Source organism: Alexandromys fortis, unplaced genomic scaffold, assembly GCF_014885135.2.
Source record: "Alexandromys fortis isolate MF-2015 unplaced genomic scaffold, M_Fortis_MF-2015_v1.1 scaffold_57, whole genome shotgun sequence".
Classification (NCBI taxonomy): Eukaryota; Metazoa; Chordata; class Mammalia; order Rodentia; family Cricetidae; genus Alexandromys; species Alexandromys fortis.
The window spans coordinates 6654804-6680896 of NW_026067941.1; the positions used below are offsets into that span (position 1 = coordinate 6654804).

General features: G+C 47.3%; 3 protein-coding genes across 7 annotated transcripts in view; 1 reads left to right on the plus strand and 2 right to left on the minus strand.

Moving 5' to 3' along the window:
- Positions 1 to 17695, minus strand: part of Atp6v0a4 (ATPase H+ transporting V0 subunit a4) — a 78500-nt gene extending 60805 nt beyond the window's left edge. The window contains exon 1 of the mRNA XM_050147994.1: positions 17581 to 17695. The gene's annotated coding sequence lies outside the window, so the exon portion shown is untranslated. The remainder of the gene's footprint in view (positions 1 to 17580) is intronic.
- On the plus strand, positions 1175 to 17723 carry Tmem213 (transmembrane protein 213). Of its 2 annotated transcripts, none has more exons than XM_050147912.1 (3): positions 1175 to 1439; positions 6022 to 6090; positions 17515 to 17723. In XM_050147912.1, exons 1-3 carry the CDS (start codon positions 1328 to 1330, stop codon positions 17721 to 17723), a joined length of 390 nt encoding a protein of 129 aa, XP_050003869.1. In that variant the 5' UTR covers positions 1175 to 1327. The 2 variants fall into 2 exon arrangements, with proteins under 2 accessions (XP_050003869.1, XP_050003870.1); XM_050147913.1 differs by lacking the exon at positions 17515 to 17723 and adding an exon at positions 7419 to 7702 and having other exon boundaries at positions 1195 to 1439.
- Kiaa1549 (KIAA1549 ortholog) overlaps positions 17577 to 26093 on the minus strand; it is a 125647-nt gene continuing 117130 nt past the window's right edge. For 2 of the 4 annotated variants that reach the window (XM_050147901.1, XM_050147900.1), the window contains exons 19-20: positions 24076 to 24221; positions 17577 to 22020 (exon numbers count right to left, since the gene is read on the minus strand). In XM_050147901.1, the coding sequence (XP_050003858.1) occupies positions 21814 to 22020; positions 24076 to 24221 (353 nt within the window). In that variant the 3' untranslated portion in view covers positions 17577 to 21813. Of the gene's footprint in view, positions 22069 to 24075; positions 24222 to 26093 lie in introns of all 4 variants that reach the window. The other 2 variants (XM_050147899.1, XM_050147897.1) reach the window with 1 other exon arrangement.

The window sequence follows — 26093 nt, forward strand, 5'->3', positions numbered from 1 at the left end:
TCTCTCTTCCCATAACTGTCTTGCCACATTGCATCCAAATTCTTCCTCGCATGACCTCTCTGCAGGAGTGTGCTCTCCTCAAGGACAGGAGCCAGGTCTCAGTGACCTCAGAGTCTCCGTGCTAGCTGGGCTCACAGGGGCCTTGCACTCTTCAAGGTGAGCGTGCAACACTGCAGTCAACTCCCCTCAGCTTCTCTGTCATTTCCTGACATTCCAGTGACTTGTCATCAATTAGAGTCTGAGCATATTAAATGGAAAATTCCAGAAGCAATTCCTAAGTTATTATTAATTATTATTTAGTTTTTCGAAACAAGGTTTCTCTATATCTCCCTGACTGTCCTGGAACTCTCTCTAAGGACCAGGCTGGTCTCAAACTCAGAGATCCACCTGCCTCTGCCTCCTGAGTGCTGGGATTAAACTATTATAACTCTGAATTAAATGTTATCTTAGGTATGTGTATAGGTGTGCTTCAGCAGTGTTCATGATTCCAATCGTCCACTTGAGATATCGAATGCACTCCCTTAGGTAAGAACACGGTCAGTCTTTCAGACTGAAAGCAGGGTTCCATCAGACTGTTGCTGCTCAGTCCAGCATCTCCGCACAGACTCCTGATGTGGCTACACATTCTCCAGTTGGCATAGATAGTATCCAGCCTGGCTCTCCCAGCCTCCAACTGCCATGCTGACCAAGATTTATCCATGCCAGTCTGAGTGGGCTTCCGGGCACCACTCTGTCTGTGGCCTCTCCATGCATCTGTCTTCCTTCAACAATCCCTCTTTCTCCTCTTTACCCCTCAAAATACTGTGCATGCTTCAAGGCCCAGTACAAATGTCACTTTTCCCCCTAAGGTGTCCTATCAGAAGAGGTGGCTCTGGCTCTGGCCACGGATGCCCAGAGTCCTTAACCATTTAGTCATTCCCTTGGCTACTTGGGGTCTTGTGTTTTGTAACAGCAGCACCTGAGTGGATACAGGGCACACAGTCAGTGCTCAATAAATAACGAAGACACTGGCTTAGGGAATCTACACTCCGCCTGCAGGTGAAGCAGTAGCAAGGCCAGCCCCAAGGAACCAGCCGGTGATTCCCTTCCCTTTTCCTTAAGGGAAACAATTTTGCCTCAAAAACAGAGGACAGGGATTGCCCCTCCTCCCCCTCCTCCAGCCACAGTTACAGAGGCAGAGTGGGTGTGACAGGCAGTTTATTTGGCTCCACCCTCTTTCTTTCCCCCAAACACTGAACAGATACCCAGCTCCTACAGGACAGGAGTCACCTCAAACACCACGCACACAGGACCCAGGGTCCCCAACCCGGGGCACCCCTGTGCCAACATGGCCCAGACAGGTGTCTCCCTCTGCAGCCCTGGGTACCTCACCTCTGCCTCGCAGGCCACCCTGCTCTTCAGCCTGGTCCTCGCCTCCTTCCACTTGTCCTGCGGTACAGGTAATAGTTCTGAGCTTTTTTCTTGGCCACCTTGGGAAGGGGAGGGCAGGACTGAGGGGGAAGGGAGGATTCCTTGGCCCGGGTTGGCCCTGCAGGGTGGAAAGAGGAAACAGAAGTTTCCCTGGAGGATTAGGCAGGGAACCCCGGTGGGAGTCAGCTGGGTGTCTTGGGTTTGTCTGTCACACTCAATTCCTTTGCTAGGACAGCAGCAGGCACCCGGTGGTCCTTGCCACAAAGAAAAAAAAAAAAAAAAGCGGATTCGTCAGTATCTCGCTTCCCATGGAGCCAAACTGGTAGAAAATGTGTGGCTCCCTGCTATTTTCCGGGGCTCTTTTAGGCTCTCTCAAGGATGCGCCCTCGTCTTCCCTTAGAACAGGCAGACGTTCCCACCAGCCTGGACTTCCTCTGGAAAACTACCCCTAGCTCTCCACCCTCCTTGAGCGATCCCAGCGCAGGTGCCAGAAACTTGGGATTCCCACCCCAGGGTCTCAAGAGGCCTGGCTTTCCCAGGCTGGGCTCTGCACCCTGAGCATCCAGAGGTCTGGCTTCCTCTCTCCTGCTTCTGGCTTTGACCCTGCCCCAAGCTTTCTCAGCGTGGCACTCCTGACAGATGCCTCTCAGCCTGGGTCTCTCCTGTGGGGACTGTCAGGACACTCTTGGGACCCGCCAGAACCACTGGCTGTGTGATCTTGAGCAAATTACTTCACCTCTCTATGTCCAGATTCCTTGTTTTTACAACAAAATTTGGCAAGCACACAATGAACAGAAGCAGGGATCTTAGTTTTCGTGGTGGTTAATTTTCTCCTGCTTACCCGACAGTGCCTTGTTAGGTCTCCCCTGGTGCTCTAGTCCCTGGCTGGTTCTCAGAATGCTGGAGGGTGATGTTCAAATGCTTGGGAATTCCTCTGGACTATTCCATCTGAAGCACCTAAAACTGCGGACATGGAGTGCGTTTTGACCTCCAAAAATGACAACTTCTCAGAGCGGTAGAGGCGCATGACTTTAATCCCCGCACTTGGGAGGCAGAGACAAGCAGGTCTCTGAATTCAAGGCCAGCCTGGTCTACAGAGTGAGTTCAGGACAGAGAAACCCTGTCTCAAAACCCAATAAATAAATACATAAATACCAATAAATAGAAAAGACAGTTTCATAGGATTCAACCTAACACTGGCATCTAAGATTTTTGTTACTTTTGTTTCTCTCCATTCATTTATTCTGTCTCGAGAATATTCCCCCCTACCCCTGTGGAGAGGAGAGATAAAGGCTACTGAAGTGACCGGGTTTTGAAGGAAAACTCTTTTTTACTTTTATTTTTTTCTTTTTGCTTTGACCTTGTAAATAGATGAAGGATAACTCTTAATGTCCAGGAATCAGTTTCTCCAAAACAAAGCCCAACTCCAAGCTGTGTAAATAATTTACAACAGTAGTCAGATCGTATCAGGGTAATCACCATACTTCTGGGTGGGGGAGGGACAGAGACCTGGTGGCAGCATTTTACGGTCCTCAGTGACCCTGTGCTGGGTGTCAACAGTACCTCTGAAGGACACACTGCCAACTCACTCACAGGAAGTGGGGGCATTGAGAGGTCTAGGCTCTCCCTTCCATTTTCAAAGAAACGGCAGTATCATTTCCCAAAGGACTCTTCAGGCTCTTGGGTGAGCAGGAGCTCAGTTGGGGAAGTGCTGCCTAGCAGGAACCCAGCACCCATGGAACCCATGGTGTATGCCTGTCATCCTAGCACTGGGAGGTAGAGGCAGGAGAGTCGGAAGTCTGTTGCGTTGCAGGCTGAAGGCCAGCCAGAGATTCCTGAGAGTCTGTCTTTAAAAACACATTTTAAAACACAAATGGACAAACAAAAGCAAACAAATAAAAACCTGATTTTAATCTGCCTACCTAGGTTGGTATTTGTGTGGGTAGAATTTTCTTCCATGTAAGTGCTTCAGGTTGAACTGTGCTTCCAATAAGGTGGCCATCAGCCACACAAGTGACACCTGAGAACACTTCACATGAGAAAGATGAACTCTTCTTCTTCTTTTTTTTTTTTTTTTTTTTTTTTTTGACAGGGTTTCTCTGTATAGCATTGGAGCCTGTCCTGGAACTCGCTCTGTAGACCAGGCTGGCCTCGAACTCACAGAGATCTGCCTGTCTCTGCCTCCTGAGTGCTGGGATTAAAGGTGTGCACCACTACTGCATGGCTAAAAGATAAATTTTTAACTTAAATTCATTTTTTAAAAAAATCAACTTAAAGAGGCGGTCAGATCTCTATGAGTTAAAGGCCAGCCTGGTCTATAGAGTAAGTTCCAGGACAGCAAGGGCTACATAGAAAAGGCCTGTCTTAAAAAATTAAATAAAATAAATAAATAAATAAGATAAAAGGGTTGGAGAGATGGCTCAGTGGTTATGAGCACTGACTGCTCTTCCAAAGGACCCAGGTTCAATTCCCAGCACCTGCACTGCAGTTCACAACTGTCTGTAATTCCAGTTTTCCAGTTCCAGGGGCTCTGACACCCACACACAGACATACATGCAGGCAAAACACCAATATACATTATATATATTTTTTTACAAAAACAAATTAAACAGTCACAATGGCAGAGCTGCTGCTGCTGCTATTCTGGACTGCACAGACATAATTTCCCGTCCCTGAATCTGAATGTTTGTCTCTATAAACCAGCACTCCTCCACAGACAGAACTTTTAGAATTCCGCCACCCTTCCTTGTCAACTGGGAGACAGTTACAAGCACGGACTATTCTGGAAAGCGGTAGACTTGTCCACATGAGAAGTTGTTTTTGTTGATACCTGTACACCTGGGTAAGTACATCACAACCCTCAGAGATAAAGAATCAGGTCAGATTTCCGTGGTTTATTTGTTGACATGTTGGAAAGAAACCGAATCTGCTGTGAAAGAGACATTCTAGACTGTTCAGTGCTTGATTCGATTCATGCTGGAATGACCGTCCTATAGCTATCCGCACAGGAAGCAGCCGTGGGCAGCGGGTCCTTTTTGGTTTTGCTTTGTTTTCTTTGAGACAGGGTCTCACTCTGTAGCCCTGGCTGGCCTGGAACTTTCTATGTAGACCAGGTTGGCTTGGAACTCAGAGATCCCTCTCAGTTTCTTCATCCCAAGTGCTGGGATTAAAGGAGTGTGCCACCATGCTCCCCTGAAAAGCTTAAAGAAGGAGGAGGAGAAAGAAGAAGAAGAAGAAGAAGAAGAAGAAGAAGAAGAAGAAGAAGAAGAAGAAGAAGAAGAAGAAGAAGAAGAAGAAGGGACAATAAAAAGGGACTGAACTTGGGTCAACATAGACACACACACACACACACATATATCCATGTTTACTGCTGCACTGTTTATAGTAGCTAAAAAATGGAGCCAGCCTGGATGTCCATCAACGGATGAATGGATGACGGGCATGTGGTGCAGATGTATGAGCTTTACTCAGACATCAGGAACAAAATGATGTCACTTACAGGAAAATGGATAGAATTAGATAGAATCATGATAAGCAAAATAAGACAAACTCTGAAAGACATATTTCACAGATTTCATCTCATATGTGGAATCCAGAGAAATACAGCAAGATTTGGATGCCATTTCACAAACATGGGCGAGGGACTGTTCTAGCTTGCTTCTCTACTGCTGGGACAAAACACTGACCAAAAGTAAACTGACGAGTGAAGGGATTATTTCACATGAGTTTACAATCCACCAGCAAGGAATGCCAAGGCAGAAACCATGAAGCAAGACATGAAGCAGAGGCCATGAAGGAACACTAGCTTGCTCTTCCATGGGTCATAGCTTGCTTTTTTTTTTTTTTTTTTCTAGAGCCTGTCCTGGAACTAGCTCTGTAGACCAGGCTGGCCTCGAATTCACAGAGCTCCATCTGTCTCTGCCTCCCAAGTGCTGAGATTAAAGGCATATGCTACCACCGCTCTGGAACCAGAGTTCTAGGACAGTCAGAGCTACGCAGAGAAACCCTTTCTCAAAAAAAAAAAAAAAAAAAAAAAAAGGGGAGAATAATCCTTCATTTGAACTCGTAATACAAACATCCCTGACTGGGGGACTTTAACAAAAAAGGTACTTGCTCATGGTTCTGGAGGTTGGACATCTAGGTCAAGGTGTAGACAGGGGTTACATCCTGGGGTTACAGATGGCCTCTGCCTCACTGTGACCATGAATGGCCATTCCTCTAAGCCCGAGCATTAGTATATCTTCTTCCTTCTTGTTTTGTGTGTGAGACAGGGTTTTATTCTGTAGACCTGGAATTCACAGAGATTCACCTGCCTCTGCTTCCCGAGTGCTGGGATCCTAGGATTCCACACAGCTTTATTTAGCCTGAATTACTCTTTTGTCTGTCTCCAAATGCAGCCCCATTGGAGGGTTGGGGCTCCTTCCGCTGAACGTGGAGAATAGGACACAATCCCTTACCAGAGTCTTAATGTCGCATCAAGCTCTACTGTCTTCACTGGCTCTTCTAGAAAACTGTCATTATACCCATTACCCATGCACTAAATAAGTCAAACCCTCTGCCCGGGACTCATTTTGCCTTCCGCCTGACACCATCTCTTGCCTTTTCTTACAGAAGCCAGCAGCGGCAACTCAACCCTGAGTATATACCACCCAGACCCTGGGACCCCGGAGCAGTGTGCCAGTAAGCTTCCCCTGATCCTAGAGCCATCCCTGGAGCTAGGAAGGAAACTTGGGCCTCTCTCCATCCACTAATGGGTGTCAGATGACCGACCCAGTGACTGCCTGCTCTTCCCAGACAATGGGGGGGGGGGGATGTCCCAGCATTGTTTACAGAGCAGATTAAGAGCTAGCTTGGCTTTGATCTCAATAATCTCACACACAGGTGGGTTTAATGGCTCATGCCCTGGCCAAGAGCCAAAGGTGCCCTGAGTATAAATGTTCTAGCATTTGGAGGTAAGAGGCCTAATAAAAGCAGCTGGTCCACCAGGCAGTGGTGGCATACACTTTTTTTTAAATAATGTCTTTAATTATGTATACAGTGTTCTGTCTGCGTGCTAGAAGAGGGTCCCAGACTTCACTATAGATGGTTGTGAGCCACCTTGTGGTTGCTGGAAATTGAACTCAGGTCCTCTGGAAAAGCAGCCAGTTCTTTACCTCTGAGCCATCTCGCCAGCCCAGTGGCATACGCTTTTAATCCCAGCACTAGGGAGACAGAGGCAGGTGGATCTCTGTGAGTTTGAGGCCAGCCTGGCCTACAGAGTGAGTTCCAGGACAGCCACGACAGCTATGCAGAGAAACCCTGACTCAAAACAAGAAGAAAACAAAAACAAAACAAAACAAAACAAAAACAAAAACAAACAAACAAAAAAAAAACACAACCCAGTTGGTTCAACCTCTGCCCAAAGCAGGAGCTGCTTGAAGACTCTTTCCTTATTTCTGTTCATCCTCCTGAGATGTTTCCAGGGGCAGGGCGCTCAGAGAGCAAAGAGAAATTTCTATCACACGTGTCCAGTCAACAGAAAGCTTTGCTTCATCTTGACTGCGGCCCCTTTATCCTGTCCTCATCAGATGACAACTGTCCTTACCTGTGTGTGCTCATAAAGAGGGGGATGGGCAGCAATACTTAAAAGGCCGAGAATACAGCAGTGGGGTCTACGGACTGGAGCGTGAGCTCTAATTCTGTCATCTGTGGTCTTGGGCAATGAATGTCCAGTTTGGTTTTTTTTTTGTATGAAGTAGGGATAATAGCTGGATCTATCATAGGGCTGGAGTGTAGCTCAGCAGCCAAGCCTATGCTCGTTCAAGGTCCTGAGCTCAACCCCCATCACCCAAACAGTGGTGATGATCAATCGCTGATACCTTGAGTGCATAAGGCAAAGAGTATAAGCCCAACAAGTAGCAAACAAGAAGCTTCTAAAGGTCAGCTGCTGTCTCGCTTTCTCTTTACTGATTTGGGAGGGAGTGGGTGTAGCTGGTGTGTTACGGTCCCTTCTTGCTCCTCCCCCCCAGATGTGGACTTCTGCCCACTAGCCTCACTGTGCTGCCGGGCTTCAGTGGATGAGTACGGCTGGATTGCTGCGGCGGTCGGCTGGAGTCTCTGGTTCCTCACCCTCATCCTGCTGTGTGTGGACAAACTGATGAAACTAACTCCAGAGGAGCCCAAAGACCTGGCAGCGTGAGCCACGGCCCCAACCCCAACAGTGGCTATTCCCACTGTGTGTGGATACTAGAGGGAGGGGAGGAGCTTTCGAGAAGCAGGGCTTCTGCCACTTTTAAAGTCATTTGCTCCTCGATGTCTCTGGCTTCTTTGTTACGGCTTTGGTGCTGTGGAACAAACCCAGGTCATTGCATAAGCTACACGCGCACTTTGCTGTTGAGCACGCCCTCATTGCTGCAAGCATGCCCACTTCAGCTGCTTCTCCAAAGTGGGGAAGGCGAGGCCAGAGCTGTCTGAACAACCTCCATCTTTCAGGGTCCCTATGGTGCTGCTCCTCTTCTACCCCGAGCTTTCTTGTGGGTGCAGTCTTTTAGGGGACAGATTTGAAAAGCAGGATATTGGCTCCATCCACTCCAGGCAAGGGCACAGCAATCATCCTGAAGTAGGAACAGCACCCCAACTCATCCCGCCTCCTTCCCAAGTCCAGTTCCTCCCTATTTCTTCTCTGCATCTCCTTGGCTGTCCAGCCCCACCTGTTTTAGTTACTTAGTTTATTTCTTTTCACGTGTATGCGTTGCACTTGCATGAGCTCATGTACACGTGTGTGCAGTGCTCCCAAATGGTATCCGATCCCCTGGGACTGGAGTTCGAGATGGCCATGAGCCACCATGTACATGCCTGGACTGAACCCAGATCCTCCGCAAGAGTAACAAGTGCTCTTGACTGCTGAGTCTCTCCAGGCTCAAGTACTTGTTTTTAAAAGATGGGAGATTTAGTATTCTGGCCGATGTGACCAGAAATACATCACTTTACTAAGTATCAACTTTCTAATGTAAGAATTAGATCCAGCCAGTGGTTTAACACTCGAGCCGAGAAAACCCACCCAGCAGTTTGGACTGTTGTGTGGGAGGTGGTGGGCACGTGGCTTGTCTTTCCCATGTGAGCCGCCTCACTCTTATGGATTTCATCTGCAGCTTTGTTTTGCCTGTTTTGTTTTTTTTTTTTTTTTAAGTTTTTTTGTTTTATTTTTGAGACAAAAATCTCTTGTAATCCAGGCTGGCCTTAGAACACCACATATAACTGAGAACTGGTTTCTCATGGCCCAGGCTAGCCTTGAACTTCCAATCCCCCTGCCTCCCCTCCACCCCCGCCAGTCTGGGATTGTAGGTATGCACCACCACACGCAGCCTGGGTATGCAGTGCTAAGTACAAAATTGTGCCATGTTTCAGTACATTAAGGACATGGTAGGGCTGGGAGCCGTGATTGAAATGATGACTCTGGGGTGGAATGACACCACCAGGACTGACCCACAGGGCACAAACCGCAGCTCGGTTTGGAAGTGTGCAAAGAGACATGGGCTTCGGGTTCCCAAGCTGAATGTGGAGGTATACACCAAAGCAGTGACCCGAGACCCCTGCTGATACATTCCTGACCACTCTGACTTTCTAAGACACCAGAAAACATGGGTCAGGTAGGAAGAGGTTTTTTAATGGTTGTTAAATTCTTTTAAACGTCTTGATACCAATTTCCCAGCCTCAATGAATCGCTGTAAGAACTGAATCTCCGGGGAGACAAGCAGAGCCCCCAACATCTCCAGGCATCCAGAGAGGCAGCCTTCTAACCTGTCTCTCTGGATAGAAGCCACTAGAAGGTTCAAGATCAACAGGAACAAGCACAGCTCTCATTCCCCAACCTTCTGAGGGCAATTTCCCCAGAAAGGACTCAAGGGACAGGGACTGGGAGAGGTGAATCCTGAACACAGTGGGTGTGGCGGGATGCATCTGCAGAGAAGGAAATTTGCACCTAGGGATGAGAAAAGGGTGGCAACATTTGATACCTTTTCACCCAGAGGTGACATTTAACCTCATGCATACATGCAAGAGGTGCTTCACCAGACATTAACGTCATGCATACATGTAATTTTGACCTGCATCTACGGGAATCTGCTGTGGATATAATGTAATCAGCTGCCTCACTCCTCTGCATGATTTCCTCGCCAGGATGGTTGTAGCCTCAAAGTGTGAGCCAAAAGAACTTTCCCCCCTTAGTGGCTTGTCGGGTGTCTGGTCCCAGCCACAGAGGTCACAGGTTACTGGAGCACTGGCTAATTCCTGGCAGCCACATGGTGACTTACAACCATGTGAAACTCCAGTTCCAGGGCATCTGGCACCTTCCTCTCACATCCCTGGGCACTACACTTACATGGTACACACGGGCAAAGCACCCAAACACCTAAGTGGAAAGAAAAAGCAACTCATACAAAGAGAGATGGCAAAGTGGAGCAAGGAGGATGGGGGTACAAAAACAGTGCGCAGTGTGACCACTGCTCCACTCTGTCACCATGCCACCCCACACAACAGACGGTAACCCTTTTTAAACTGACAAGTAACTAATATACAAATGATTATGGACCCTTTCCACCCGAAGGATTCTTTTCTTTGGCTACAGGGATAATACAGTGAGTCATAGAATAAAGTAAGAGCAGCACCGGGGGCAACTGGGTTCTACCTCCCCCTCCCCCGCCCCACACAAGGCTATACCTCAAGAGTTATGACTTGTCTGTTTGGTGACCAGCAAATGATTATAAAAATGCCTCTTAAAATGTATGTATACTCGCCCCGTGGTGGTGGTGCACATGCCTTTAATCCCAGCACTCTGGAGACAGAGGCAGGTGGATCTCTGTGGCTTTGAGGCCAGCCTGATCTATAAGAGCTAGTTTCAGGACAGGCGTCAAAGCTACAGAGAAATCCTGTCTCAAAAAATAAAATAAAATAAATTGTGTATACTCAGTGCACACTTCCACAGCACATATCCTACAACTGAATACTGGGAAGATGGCCCTTGTGTGAGGATGACACACGTTTGTGAAGCACTCCATACTTTTGGCCCAAGAACTGCAGAACAGGGAGTGGAAAGACTGTGAGAGCCAGAACTGGAAGTCTCCTGGGAGATCATGTCTCCTAGAAACAACAGGGAAGCAATTCCAGGAAGTCCCATCAACATGGTACCTAAATATGACCAGAATATGCAAGACACCAATAGACCTACTACTGTGGAGGAGGGAAAGCCCAGGAGGCCTCAACCCTAGAAGAAGACCTCCAGGCAACTAAGGAATGGGGAAGGCTGGAAAAATGGCCTTCCCCAGGGATGAGCCCCCAGATTGGTTATCCAATACCAAATGGTCAGCCCTGAAAAAAATACATGCAAGTAACATACAAACTTAGCAGACTTAGTATACACACACACACACACACACACACAGGGATACATATAATAATTTAAAAATGAGGCCAGGAAAAAATATGTATAGTAAACATGTGCCTACATAAGGGCCAAACAATTTCTGATCCAATAGAAAAATGATTTGCCAGGTGGTGGTAGCACACGCCTTTAATCCCAGCACTCTAGAGCTAGAGGCAGGCAGATCTCTGAGTTTGAGATCAGCCTGGTCTACAGACTGAGTTTAGGACAGTCAGGGCTACACAGAGAAACCCTGTCTTGAAAAAAAAATTAATTAAAAGGTACAAAAACAAAGCAAACAAAAACCAGGGAGATACTCTAGAAAAATAATAGTTGCCTCCAACACTTTGCTATTTAGATAATGTTACATATTAGGAAAAAAACCCCAAATATCAAACAATAACTCAATGTTAAAACTAATGACCTTCTGGGCTGTTTCCTCTCAAAGGTCCCAGGATTCCTTTAAGAATCACCCACCATGACACTATAGGAGGTCGAAAGGTGAGGTTACAAGGTTCTGAGGTCACACATGACGAGATCCATCATTGTGTACAATGAGGACACATGAAAACTCACCAGACTGTATATAAATCCTACTGATACTTCGATGAATGCATAATGCATTTACTGAACATTTACCACATCCCAGTCATAGGACAGAGACTTTTCTTAAAGCACTGGGAATGTGGAAGAGAGAGGAGGGTCTGTAAGCAAAACACCATGAAGGTCACACATGTGTACTAGTTAGTGTGGTGGTCCACGTGGAGGCCAGAGGTGGCCATCAGCTATTTCCCTTCATTTGCTCCACACCTTTATTCATATTGTTGATAGGGACGGCTTAGTGAAAAGTCAGCTTGGAAGAAAAATGTGCTGAACAATCCCAATCACAGAACATTTTTAACATTAACACGGTCAGCATTTACTTATGTGTATGCGTGCATAAGCTCTGTGTGTGTGTGTGCGCGCGCGCACATGTGTGCGCGCACACACACGAGCCAGAGGGTGATTTTCTCTTTTGCTCCTTATTCTCTGAGACAGTCATTGAAACCTGAGCTCACTCACGGACCCCTGGGATCCTTTTGTTTCTGCCTTCCAGTGCAGGGGTCACAGGTCATACATGCACACCTGGGGTTTTACCTGGCTGTGAGGAGCCCCAACCTCAGATCCTTATGTACAGCAAGCACTTTGCCCACTGAGCCATCTCCCGAGCTCTTACCTACAAAAGTATTTATTTGTACATGTGTGAGTGTTGTCTGCATAGATATGTGTACCACGTGTGTTCCTGCTTCCCACAGAGGTCAAGCAGGGCATTAGATCCCTGAAACTGGATTTGTGGGCAGTTATGGGTGCAGGGAACTGAGTCTAAGTCCTCTACAAGAGCATTCAGTGCTCCCAACCACTGAGACAACCCTCCATTCCCCACCTAGCTTTTTTAAAAGCCTAAACTTTACTAGAATTTTGATGCTGGCATCTTCAGTGTAGTTATAGGAGCTTTTGTTTTCTTCATTAATGCCATGTAGACTTTGGGTCAGAAAAGGTAAAACGGTTAAAGATTGCCAGGCCACGGTGGTGCACGCCTTTAATCCTATAGTGCTCAGGAGACAGAGACAGAGGAATCTGTGAGTTCAAGGCCAGCCTGGTCTACAGAGCAAGCTCCAGGACAGCCAGGGCTGCAAAGAGAAACCTTGCCTCAAAAACCGAAAAAAAAAAAAACAAAGCAAAACAAAACAGAGCACCATTAAAGATCACCGGTTTTATATGTTGACTATCTCATTTAAATTTGTTGTATCTCAAAAATGTTTAACATTACTGATAATTTTTTAAAGATTTATTTATTTATTTATTTATTTATTTATTTATTATGTATACAACATTCCTTCCATGTATGCTTACCTGCCAGAAAGAGGGCACCAGATCTCATTATAGATGGCTGTGAGCCACCATGTGGTTGCTGGGAATTGAATTCAGGAGCTCTGGAAGAGCAGTCAGTGTTCTTAACCTCTGAGCCATCTCTCCAGCCCCCCATTACTGATAATTTCTAAATCAGATTTGTCTCACTAATAATATGCGACATGAGCACACTGGTCCCCAGATTTCACTTATCTTTGTGTATGTCTGCGGTGACGATGCTTGTGGAGGGTCTTTCACCACGTGGGGCTGGGGATGGAACTCAGGTCCTCAGGCCCGACTGGCAGCAGGCCTCTTTACCCACTGAGCCATTTCACTGGGCTAGTGGTCCTCAGACTTCAAACTGAGGCAGTGAGCATTCTCTTCTTACAGCTTTTGAAGTTCTAAATCTTGCCTGGACTTTGGATTCTGCTAAAATTAGCATATCTAGCTTCTGCTTAAGGCCATAGCACAGAAAGTTGAAAAAACTACCCACTAAGTGGGACGGTGGTGGCACACGCCCTTAATCCCAGCACTCGGGAAGCAGAGGCAGGCAGATCTCTGTGAGTTTGAAGGCAGCCTGGTCTATAAAAGCTAGTTCCAGGACCAGGCTCCATAGCTACACAGAGAAACCCTGTCTCAAAAAAAAAAAAAAAAAACAGACAGGGGGCTGGAGATATGGCTCAGTGGTTAAGAGCACTGACAGCTCTTCCAGAGGACCTGGGTTCAATTCCCAGCACCCACATGGCAGCTCACAACTGTCTGAAGATCTAGTTCCAGGGGCCCTGACACCCTCACACTGATGCACATAAAATAGAAGTTAAATAAACCATAAAAAAATAAAAAAAAAACAGACAAGAAAAAACAACCTACTTATTTTGACTGAAACACACCAACCCATTTCTGCTGTAATTCCTTTCCCCTTAAACTCTGCCCTAACGTTTTCTTCAGCATTTTAAAATATTAAATGAAAGAAACCACTTATTGAGTCTCATGACCACATCACAGAACCCCAATCCAAATATTTTTGCTCCCAGGCCCTCCCTTGCTACCATGTAAGCTTTTAAATAGGGTTGGTTTGTCATGGTGCTATGCGGTGGTGTGAGCACTACAAACAGTTCAGGGGTAGCTACACAATGTGGTTCCCCCAGACCTGCCTCTGTGATCTTTCCATCTTGACATCAGCGGAGTCAAACACACCCTACCCGCATTCAAGCCGGGACGGACGGACGTGGGAGCTGAGAAAACGAAAACGGCGGAGAGCCACCGAGGAATCAAGTTACTAGACAAACAGGGCACTTGCAATAACAAGGTGTTGGTAAATGATCTCCCTCAGGAGCTGGCCTGCTCCTGTTTCCGCCTCCCCTTAAGCTGTGCTGGGCAGGGAGGCACACACCAGGAGAGGGAGGGGCGAGAAATGACCACCACTTGGGTGTGGGAGCAGCCTGACCTTCAAAGCTGAAGCTGTTCCTAGTGACTGCCCTCCTGGTACTTTGGACCTGTTTACACTTACAGCAGGTAAAATCTGGCTGGGTAATTAATACATTCCACCAGCTCCCATAGCATGTCTGCTGTTTAAAAAAAAATCCCTCTTCATTACAACATAATTATGATATACAGATATACAGATATATCCAGAGGTATCTATACAGATATATAGATATGTGTATATTTATATATGTATTTATATATATAATATCTCTCTATATGTACATACATATCTATCATCTATCTATCTATCTATCTGTAATATTGTAGTGCTAAGGGTCAAACTTAGGATCTTGCATATACCAGGCAAGCACACTACTGTTGAGCTACACCCACGCCCAGTATTTATTAATGAAAATTGTCTGCTATATTGGAATATATAATCATTGCGTATTCATGTGTATTCTTATTTTCCTTTGTAAGATTTTTTTCAAGTTTGTTTAAACATTCACAATGTCCTATTCCTGCTATTAGACTTGGGGCAAGGGTTTGAGTCAGGGTTTCTCCGTGTAACAGCCCTGGATGTCCTGGAATTCACTCTGTAGACCAGGCTGACCGCCTGCCTCAGCTTTCTGTGTGCTGGATTAAAGGCATGGACCACCACACCTGATTTCGATTTTTAAATCTATTTTTTTTAAATATTACGTGTGTGTGTGTGTGTGTGTGTGTGTGTGTGTGTGTGTTCAACAGCAAGGAGGTCCAAGGACAACATACAAGATTTAGTTCTTTCTATTGTATGATCTCTGGGGGTCAGATCCATGTGGTCAGGCCTAGGGGAAATTGCCGAGTCTTTAAATTTTAAGTTGATTATTTAATGGGTGGGGGTGTGTGCAGGCACGCACTTGGCCGTCTCATACCTGTGGAAACTCCCTTGTTGAGGCAGGGTCTCCCATCCTAAGAGCTTCAGGGTGACTGTCCCATTTCTGTCTCCCACCAGGACGCAGGAGTGCTGGGATGAGATGTGTGTCACCATGTCCAACTTTCTTATTTGGGTTCTGGGACTGAACTTGGGCCTTTATGTTTGCACAGCCTGCACCTTTAGATGTGTTGAGCCATCTCCCTGGCCCACTATTAAGGTTCTTGTCAGGCAATGGTGGTGCAGGCCTTTAACCCCAGCACTCAGGAGGCAGGGGCAGGCAGATCTCTGTGAGTTCAAGGCCAGCCTGATCCACACAGCTAGTTACAGGATAGGCTCCATAGCTACACAGAGAAACCCTGTCTCAAAAAAAAAAAAATTTTTTTTTAATGTTTAGAATTATCTGATTCTTCATATTGGCCAATGTTGCCTATTGGTTACTATTTCCTTTTGGTTATCATCATCATCATCATCATCACTATTAATCTGGCAGTGCTCAGAATTGAATCAATGGTCCCAAGCATGCTACACTCAGCTATTAACTCTCTAAACTCTTGAGACAGGATCTCACTATGTTGACTGCACTGGCCCCAAACTCATGGTGCTCCTGCCTCAGCCTCTGGAATGCCAGGATTACAGGTGTGTGCCACTGTACCTGGCTGGATTTTTCTCCAGAGTCTCTTTCTTGAGTCTTGAAGCTGGTAGCTCTTCCTTCACCAAGAATAGGAGCCATGCCCTCAAAGAAGTGTGGCAGGTCCTGGACTAGCGTGCTTAGGGCAGGATTGCAACAGCCAGGACAATCCCCTATGGGCTCTAGCTGACAAGATTAGTTTGTTTACACTACTTTGTTTGCTTTCTGTATCTTTTTTTTTATAGCTCCCCTACTAGTGAGGTCTTTTATACAAAACTGGCAACATAGAAAATCCAGTCTATTTACAGACTGGATTTCATCAGCATTTCCATGTCTGTGGTCCCAGGACGCTACCCAGGATTCCATGTCTTTCTTAGTTGCTGTGTTCCCGTGTTCTGAATTGTTCTGCTTTGAGTTGCCAGGGAGTTTCATCTTCTTGGGTTTCCAAAAAAAACCTCTAGAGTTCGCCCTATTCTCTTTTCAAGGTGGAATCAACTTTGCTCTTCTAGTTTGCACCTTTAACCCATAGCATCCTTTTCAATCTGCTGCATCTGCTTAGAGGGGCAGCAGCTGGGCCAGTGGGCAGCAGTAACGCGGACAGGGCACCACGGCTGTGAGTGGGGACGATTCTGCCAGCTCAGCTGAGTGGAATGCTGTTGACCAAAGTCCCTGGAAAACCACACTAGAAACGAGTTCTCAGCAGGCACTCAAAAGGAACAAAAGGTCACCTCAGCACGCGTAACCGCGTAACCACGTTTGACACAGTATAACACAACTGTGTTGCAAAGGAATGAACCAAACGCTTCGACACCAATTCGTAGCATTTATTGACATTTCCATTTAAAATGCTAAGAAAGCTGTAAAAATTGTAAACATGGGAACCAAACACTGCATAAATTATTTCCAAACTCTACAGCACATTAGAAAACAGTGCAGCTAATTGAAGGGTAGAAACGTGACCAACAAATAGGAGGGCGGGCTCAGTCGCCAAATCACACACCCATACTGAGATCTGAGTGCCCGTTTGAGATCAGCAAACCATGATTGTCAAGTTGCAGTCTTGATGCCACAGGTGGCCCAATTTGCTCTGCAGTTTTGTATATTAGCAGCACGCATCTGCTAGCACCGACCTCAACCAAGCTGGAGGCAAGCCAGACTCCCTGCAGCCAGGCAGAGCAAGCTTCCCTGCTAAGGCTAGCTCCCATCTCTGCTCCTCTCTTCTCTACAGCGAGCTCTGCAAAGAGGAGAGCAGAACTTAGAGCCTTTCTATAATCGTTTCTGAACCAACTCCCTGATAGGCTCAGAACGACGGAATTAAGGACCAGAAACCTTGGCTCCTCTGGCACCTCCTGCTTCTTTTCCTAGCACAGGGGAAGAACAGGGCGTCTAGCTTTAGCTTAGCCCTATGATCCCCAAGCCGCGTCATGAGTCCTTGGTATCTGGCGGGTGTGAGAAAAGACTCAGTGATGCTCCAAGTAAATCACTGAAGTGGCCCTGAAGCAGAGAAACCCAGAGGAGGGAAGCAAAACAGGAGCCTGGATGTGACCTGCTGGGCGGGACACCGACCTGGGAGGAGCATCCTGGCTGGTTCCTAACCGATCCGTGTTCCCAAAGGCATTTGCTATTCCTTTTCTACACTTGAATGCTGCTGTGTGTTCTTAATTGTCCAGTGTCCTGTTACACACACCGGGCGTGAATTAACACTGTACCACGACGGTTCAGTTTTCGAGTCTTTTAAACGTGGACAAAAGAATTCTAGCTTAAACACCCACAATCACCACCCTCTTCCAGTCCCCTCCCCTTCAAAGCAAACCACCTGAAATGTGCACCGCTCTTGTTTACTAGGTGACGCCCAGAAGCCTATGTGTTCCATGAGAATGTTAAAACAGAGGCCCACAGAAACCCTCTCACCTGTTCCGGGAATGCCTGTAATGGGCTGGACTAAATGGCGAAGCTCCAGGGACTGTCTCATTCGGACGTGTTTGTGCCCACAGGTGAAGCGGACTTCCTCCTACGCCAGCTTGGACCAGCTGTGGAGGAGCAGGCTCTGCTGACAAGCTCTGGAGCCTCGCTTTGGAGGTAGAAATGGCAGGGCAAAAACTCCACTAGCAGTGAGCTTAGTAAAGACAGGAGCACCCGGCCCTGTGCCCAGAACCTTGATCCAACATTTGTCCAAGTGTCTAATTCATTCCCACCTAAGAATCCAGGGTGAAGGGGTCAAGGCAGGCCTAACGAATGATTAACTCGTGAAGTCCTCCCAAAACAGACTAGTGTCTGGGGACTAGCTTGGTGTCTAGAGCACTCACAAAGACCTGAAACTGCAGTAAACATTGTAGACAAGAAAATAGGGGTTTGCTGGTTTCAGCCGGAAGCCTTCCAGGCATAAGAGACCTGCACGCGCTTTGGGTCACAGGCCTCATGTCTTCAAAAATTCCGCTTGGCAAAAACCCAACTGCTTAAAAGTCATTGTGCCATCAAAATCAACACACACTCTGAAATGAAATAAAAATTGGAGGAAAACATGGCGGTGTAAAGAAGCCAGATGTACCTATCCACAACCTGCTAAAGACCACAGAGGGCCATGGAGATCCGCCACAAGCTAAGGGTCCATGTCAACACCACTGACTTACTTTAGACCAGACATCAGCAGTTCTTGAACTCTGATCTCCCTTCCCCCACCGCTCTTCCTAGCTAGGCAGAGCCTCACCAGCCTGGCCATTTGCTTGCTGCCTCATTGGACAGGTTTCCTCACCCTGCTTCCTCTTCTCAAACAGTGCAGTTAAGGGTTGAGTGTTCACACTATCTCAGCTCAAGAGCGAGGTCACTTTCTTTTTCTTTCTTTCTTCCTTTTTATTTTTTTGAGACAGGGTTTCTCTGTATCTTTGGAGCCTGTCCTGGAACTCACTCTGTATACCAGGCTATCCTCGAACTCACAGAGATCCACCTGTCTCTGCTTCCCAAGTGCTAGGATTAAAGGCATGCGCCACCACCTGGCTTAGAGTACCTTTTTTTTTTTTTTAAGAGTACCCAATTTTTAAACCTTTTCCCAGGACAACTGTGGGACTTACCCCCTGCCATACCATTACTGGCCTGAGTAACATCAAAGTGGCTTCTGCAGTTGACTTCTCCCCTAAGATCTCATCAACCCCAAACATGTGACTTCAATGACTTCTAAATACCCAGCACACCTGTGTCCTTTGCATGCTATGGATATCTAGCCCACGCTGCTTATCTGGAGTGTCCAGCTTTTATAACCGTCTGCACTATCCAGATGAGAGTCTCAGCTCTCTCAGAAGACAGGGATCATGTCTGCTGACCTACATAGTATCAGAAACTGCAGAAACTCAGGAGCAAAAAAAGGATGCTTCGGGGGGACCTTTGGAGCCAACAGAGAAAGCGGTCACTCTGAAGCACACCGGCAGTGAGAGGGGTCACGTGACGCTGGGCTCTCAGTGTGGGTCTGACTGCCTACATGTGAACCTAGATACTGGCAGATCACAGTGTAACACACCATCCACGCCAGAACATTCACACAGATGACATCTTTCATGTCCACAGTGACGGAGGCTCCCTCCTCAAGGGGCATTTGCAGGCAGAATCACACTTGATCCTGAGAAGCACATCCTATGAGGTGGGGGGGGGGGAGGGGGAGGCGGCATGGTCTCGGTGGTAACAAGACTGACATTCTGAAGGAACCGGACACAAGGGATTAGTAACAAAGGAGACTTCCAAAAAGCACGTCTCCAAGCACACTGTCCTAAAATGCTGTCTCAGACTTGCAGCAAGTTTGTGTTTCTCAACAGAACTCGTAAAATTAGGAGCAAAGGACAGACATTACACTTAACTTTTATTTTGGGGTGCTTTAATATGTGGAACACCAAAATTACCCACGTTGAACAGGACGACCGTCTTCAGGGGAGCACACTGGATGAGTGACCGGACACCCGTTGGGCCTGGCATATCCCATAGCAGTTCAAGTGTGGTAAACCTGCCGCGGCAGGTGTTTAGGGGGAAGGAGTATAAACTGAGTGTGCTTTCCATAACCAACAACCGAGCGCGGGAGCTCCCAAAAGGTCAGCGTGACAAACTACACCCCACCTTTGGTTGTGACACCCGTTGAAAGGTGTATCTGCTCTAAGAATAAAAACACAGGTAGAATCCCTTTGTTGTAATTTCAAAGGCATCGAAATTGCTGTTGTCACCACATCCTCTGACACCGAGGCTTATTTTGGCAGTGTACAAAGGAGATGATCATTCTTAGGATGCTCAGTGTCCAAAACACTCAAGACGCTGGGTGAGAAAGGGCCGTTTATTCTGTGTTGTAGGATCTGAATTTCTCACAAGGTGTCATCATAAAATTCTGCCTGAATACTTGAGACTTGTATTTTTGAGTGGCTTGGGAAGAGGATCTTCCAGCGCGGGAAGAGTATATACTAAACCAGGATCAGCAAATAAACCCAGAGCAGGGTCTCCTCCCATGCTCTGTAGACTGCGGGCCACCTGAAGATGAGTGTGGGTCCCCTCCTGCATGCTTTCTCATCTGAAGTGTGCAGCTAAGCACTGGCTGTACCAACTGTGTGTCCTGAGATTGACTAAGAAGGGCAGAAATAATTCTGCCACCAGGCACACGGGCTGGGAGCTTGTTCAAGCTGTTCTCGTGTCCTTAAACCTTGCCCAGACATACAGGTTCTGATTAGGCCAACCCTCCCCACCCCAAACTCGACCCCATTATCTGTTGTGATGAAGAGGCTCGGGGTGGGACTCCTGTTAGTCTGCAATGTCCCAGAGTCTCACTCGGGCACCAGAATACAGAATGCCATTGAGAATAATGTCAGAGGCTGAGTGACCTTACTTCAGGAGTGACCTGTGAGATGACCTCTTGCTGACCCAGAGTTAAGACAGTTTTTGGGCAAAGAAAAAAAATAGCAAAATCAGAAATGGGGGAGCTTCCATTTCCTTTGTAGTCTCAAAACCCTGTATTTCTTCGGTCATTACGGAGGTTGATAGGAACATAAGCCCACTTCCAGGTTGGAGCTCAGGGAACCTGACTAGTAAGGGTAGACTCAGGACAACCGGGCGGTCCCGAGAATCACTGAAAACAATGTCTGCTTCCGTAAGACTTCTCATTCAAACATAATCTGTGAGCAAACTGTAAGCAAGCTGCCAAAACCTGGCAGCGAGGACACCCAACAGTCTCGTTCTGTAGGATGGACGAGATGTGCCGCCATGTCACCAAGGGCTGGCGAGCCCAACCAATAAACAGCAAATACAACTAAGACCGAAAATCTAAACTCTGATATGTATTTTGAATAACCAAATAAATATTAAGCTTCCCCCTCCCCAACGCAGTTCCTTTTTCCTTTTCTTCCCCCCACCCCCAGAACACAACGAAACCGCCAACATACTCTCCTACTGCAAAAGCCACAGTGGAATCTCACAGACAGAAAGGTGAAGGGCCCTCGGAGCTGTAGCACCAGAAGAAGGAGAAAGAACGCAGGCGATGGCTTTGTCTGGAATCACCAGGCTCCACAACCCATCACTAGGTTTCTCACCAGTAGCGTTTTAGATTACCAAACAGTCTCAGGGTGTCTTGTTGTTAACGTTGCTATTAAATAAGTTCCCGTGGAGGAAAAGAGGGACCAAGCTGTGACTAAAATGTCTTGAAATCTCTCTTCTCAGGAAGCAGAGCAGCGGGTGTGTTGGACGTGCCGGTCAGACTCCCATGGGAATGCTGCCCCCTCCATCCCTAACCAAACCTATAGGTTTTAATCTTTTTGCCTTTGAAAGAAGAGACTAACACATTTTTGTTAGTTTAGGTCTGGGTTTTGGTTTTTCTCTCTTTCTCTCTCTCGTGTGTGTGTGTGTGTGTGTGTGTGTGTGTGTGTGTGTGTGTGTGTGAAGAGCTGGCTCTTGGCCCAAAGTACACACATCTTGACTGAATCCAAGTGGCCACCAAATTGCTAACTCGGCAAAGAACCATGAGTTGTCTTTCTGGCATCTTCTACAATTGCAACTTCTTCCATTCCTCGGGCGGCTTGCCCGGAGATGCTGCTTCCGACTCTTACAAACACCCACTCAGTTGATTTCCTTTTGGTCTTGCTTCCACAGGAAGCAGATACTTGGCAAACCTGCAAGGGAGGCTGATCAGCTGTGGAAGTTCTGTACTGAGCCCTGTTTCTGGGAGAGCCGCAGGAGCTCCTCGCGGATCGCTTTGATGAGGGAGGCGGAGGAATGGCCAGGCTGGAGGTCCTCTGTGGAGCTGGTAGGGTAACCCAGCCCAGGGCCCTGAAGCCCTCGGTGGGCGAGGTTCCCGGGAGGAGCTGAGGGCTCCCTGCCCGAAGTCCTTGGCACCTGAAACAGCGGTGAAGAAGAATACGCTTGATGTCCGAGCATGTGGGTCTGAAAGACATGGTAAATGTTATTACACTTTCCCTGCGGAAACAAAAGAAGAAGCAAATTGACACTGGTCCAGGGATGCTAAGCCGCCCTCCTCCCATCTCCCACCAACTCCCTCCGCTCTCCAGCGTGACCCCTGCCACCCAAGTCCCTGTGTGCTGGGTGTGGAGTGAGTGGGTACAGACAGGAGCTGCTCCAGGGCTTCTTGGGGAGAACAGAGAAAGACTAGGAGCTGGAAAGGAAAAGTGGGGGAAACCTACACAGGGTGATATCCCAGAGTGGAGGCAGCTAAGGAACACTCGATGAGAACCCATGCCTCTGTTCTGGCGCCCAGAGAGTATGCATAAGAACATACTGGGACCTCAAGGCTAAGGCCAACCACCAGGTCATTTCCCGTCTCTTCTGTTTTTGAGTCGGTGTTCTTATCCTTAGGCCCCATCACTTTCTGACCTCCACTCCTCAACTGCTGAGATCACAGGCAAGTTCCTCACACCCGCCCTCCTTCTCCGCCTTAGCCAACAGTTATCTGTCATGCACTCTTAGAACCTTTTTAAAAGGTAGGCTATTTTTACTAGAAGACATTTAGTTTTCCTGATACGGCAGACTATCGATGGATTTGGCATTATTTTGGTAAGAATGATTATATTTTTTCAGTGACTATTTTTCTTTTTTTGCAGTTAAAAAAAAAGGATCTCAGATTAGTGACCTCAATCACTGTACAGTTCAGTATGCTAAATCACAGGTCAGTGAACTCCATCAGTGTACAGTTCGGTATGCTAAATCACAGGTCAGTGCACTCAATTATAGGTCAATCAGCATACATGCTTTTACTAAATCAGTATGCAGGCCGGTACACTAGCTCAGTGTTCTAAATGTGGGGCAAACGCAGCCTCCTGGCCCTGACTATTTCCACTTCTCACGTCCCCACACCGTGATGAGAGGTACTTCAAGCGAACATTGCTGGACCTAGCAGAAAGCCCACAGCACTTCTGAAATGAAGCCGAGCACAGAACACTTTAAGCAAACGCCTGAGGCTATTAAGTCTAGTAAAAGCCTTTTAGTGGAAAACCACACTCTTAGAGTTAAGCTTCCTTTCACCAAGTAAAAGCTTCTCATTGGCTGGGCAGTGGTAGTGCACACTGTTAGTCCTAGCAGGGTAGCCATGGCCACACAGTGAAACCCTGTCTCAAACAAACAAACTTCTAACTATGAGAGGAATTTAATATGGCCAATAATGTTACCATGGCCACCAAGAAGGTAACAGCAATGAGATTAAAACAAAAGCATCTTCAGGTTTGCATTCTCAAAATCAGTTTGCTTATGCCAAGATAGAAAATTCTTTTAAAAAAATAGTTATTTTCTTTATTTGTGTTTGTGTGTCTCTGTGTGTGCATGCATATATGTCAGTGTGTGTTTGTGTGTATGCATGTGTGTGTGTGTTTGTGTGTGTCACTGTGTTCCCAGTGAGGACAGAAGAGGGCATCAGATCCATTGGAGCCAAACTTATGTCCAGCTGGAGAGCCACTGGACATGGGTTCTGGTCCTCCTGATTGAACAGCAAATGCTCTTAACCACTGATGAGCTCTCCAGACCCATAAAATCCTCGAGAAAATAAGAAAAGTCCTGGCAGAGATTAATGGTGCTCACGCTGAGCAGCTAGAAACCGAAAGGATGATTGATGCCTTGAAATGCCTCAAGTCAGGCACTTAATGTAAAACCATCCCAGATGCTGGTCAAGGTGCGAGTGCCTTCAGCACCGTAGGGGCACAGAAAAGGCAAGAGTGTGAAAAGCTACAGTGACCACACCAGAGAAGTAGTCTGGATTTTATTCCGATCCACAACTTGAAATCTGAAACCCGTCTCAAGGGAAATCACAGCCGAGCTACATGTGGAAGGGAGTTTAGCAAACTGCAAGCCCAACCAAGGTAAGACAAGAGGAGTGAAGAGGTGGGAGCCGCGCTTAGCACAGCGTTTAAAAACGGAGCGACTGTGTGAGTCCCCGGTACTCACGGCTTCTCTTCGCCCTGCCTCCTCCTCCCCGTACACAGGCCAGCCTGGTCCCCCGTACTGGCCGCCTCTGCCAGGAGGAATTTCCACGGGCTGGGCCCCGATTCTGCTTGCGATTCCCACCTGCGTCAGGTGCTGGATCTGGGAGCCTGGAAGAACACAGCAGCGACCAGGTCAGCGTCCACAGCACATCAAAGGGAGGCTGCCGAGCACACCTTCAGCTCTGGCTGTGGGCTTCTTCAAGGAGAGGGAAAGGCACGTGTTTTTAAACCCTGTGCTGATCTCAAACATCTCCAGAAGGGTCGTTTCCTAAGAAAGCAGGCGGGAAGGCGGCTTCCCTTCCCCCCTGCACGTGATGCTGACACAAGGCTCCTAACTCACCGCCACCATCAGATGTGTGGGGATGAGGGATCACAGAAGGTGACTGGAAAGGGGCAAAGTGCTTTGAGACTGTAAAGAAGCCGAAGCCTGGCACCTTCCTGCTTGTGTGAGAGTCACAAGGACCCGAATGCTTGATGTGCTTTTTTTTTTTTTTTCTTAAAAAGCAGGTGATAAAATTAGTTCAATCCAGAACACTGAACTTACACTGTATGGTTCTGACAACAGCCACAGCACAAGCAACCCCACTCGCTAGCTTATGGGCAAGGCCAAGGTCTGCCAGTTCCTCACACCCAGACATCAGCTTGGGTGTGCACACACGCAGACTCTCTCTCTCTCTCTCTCTCTCTCTCTCTCTCTCTCTCTCTCTCTCTCTCTCTCTCTCTCTCTGTGTCTCTGTCTCTCTCGTCAGCATCTGGCACATGGAAACACCCTTATAATACAATCAAGCAAGAAAAGAATCTTTATTGTATTTTCTGGTGGCGCGAAGGACCGAGTCCAGGATCTTGTATCTGCTAGACAAGTGCTCTCTCTACCAGTCAGTGAGCTACATCCCAGCTCCTACATCTTGAGCACTGTGAAATACAGTACACAGTTCTAAACACTCCTAGGATCATCGAGTTTATCCATGGCACAGAAGCTCTCTGGGGGAGCTTGGGGTAGCGCGGCCTCTCCATTTGGCCCATTAGCATGCTGTCCAGTTACCCTCAGCTAACAGACTACATTTTAAAAAGAACTCTTTAATGGTTCTGTTTGGACATACGGCAATAACTGATGATCAGGGAAAAAAAGTCTGGGTCTCAGCCAGGGCAATGAGTTCCACATGAGCCACAGTGCGCAAACACAAAGACTGCGGCATGAGAAAATCATCCACCAATGCCGGCACTGGCGGCTCCACAGACACGGGCTGAGCTCATCTTTAGAGGTTACAGATGTGATCCAGGAAGGGATTACAGCGTACCTTTTGTGTTAAAACACACAGTGGCTAAAATCCTAACGTAGTTCTGACTTTGAATATTGCTTTGATCCCTTAACAAAACAGTGCAGGCTTCCAGCCGACTGGGCTTAGAGCCTGGCAGACCCCCAGGGCTGACAAGCCCTTGTCCTCCACTGTCCTCTAGAGGGGGCTCTTGCCCCTGCTGGGCCTCAGTTCCTCACGTCTTCAGTCAGCAGGGAGGGATATTTCAAGTAACAGGAGATACAAGGCAGACCAAGCACCAACAAGTAGGAGGCAACGAGAGGGTCTTAAATCATTTCAAGCCTTTCTTGATCTCTTTATTTTAAATAGCTGCACATTGCCAGATATGACAGTACACAGCTATAATCCCAGCACTCAGGAGGCAGAGGCAGGTGGGTCTCTGTGAGTTTGAGGGCCAGCCTGGTTATATGGCGAGTTCTAAGACAGCCAGACCAACACCGTGAGAAATAAAATAAGATGACTAAGTAGCCGCATGATTTACTCGCTGGGTACCCAAGGAGGTAACATCCCTCTTATTCTTTATGCTCTGAATAATGACGTGCTAAACATCTTGGCACATGTCATTTTCCCCTCAATATTTTGGATTTGGGAGCAGGGAGACTGTGTATTCCAAGAAAAACAAGACAAAACCCTCAAAAGCTCATGAGTCCTACCTCCAAACTGA

Bases quoted from the DNA above. Each gene is read 5' to 3' on its own strand.
- Tmem213 (XM_050147912.1), top strand. From the start codon at position 1,328: ATGGCCCAGACAGGTGTCTCCCTCTGCAGCCCTGGGTACCTCACCTCT. The intron at 1,440-6,021 runs GTAATAGTTCTG...CTTTTCTTACAG, and splicing joins CCACTTGTCCTGCGGTACAG to AAGCCAGCAGCGGCAACTCA. The intron at 6,091-17,514 runs GTAAGCTTCCCC...CTTGTTTACTAG, and splicing joins GACCCCGGAGCAGTGTGCCA to GTGACGCCCAGAAGCCTATG.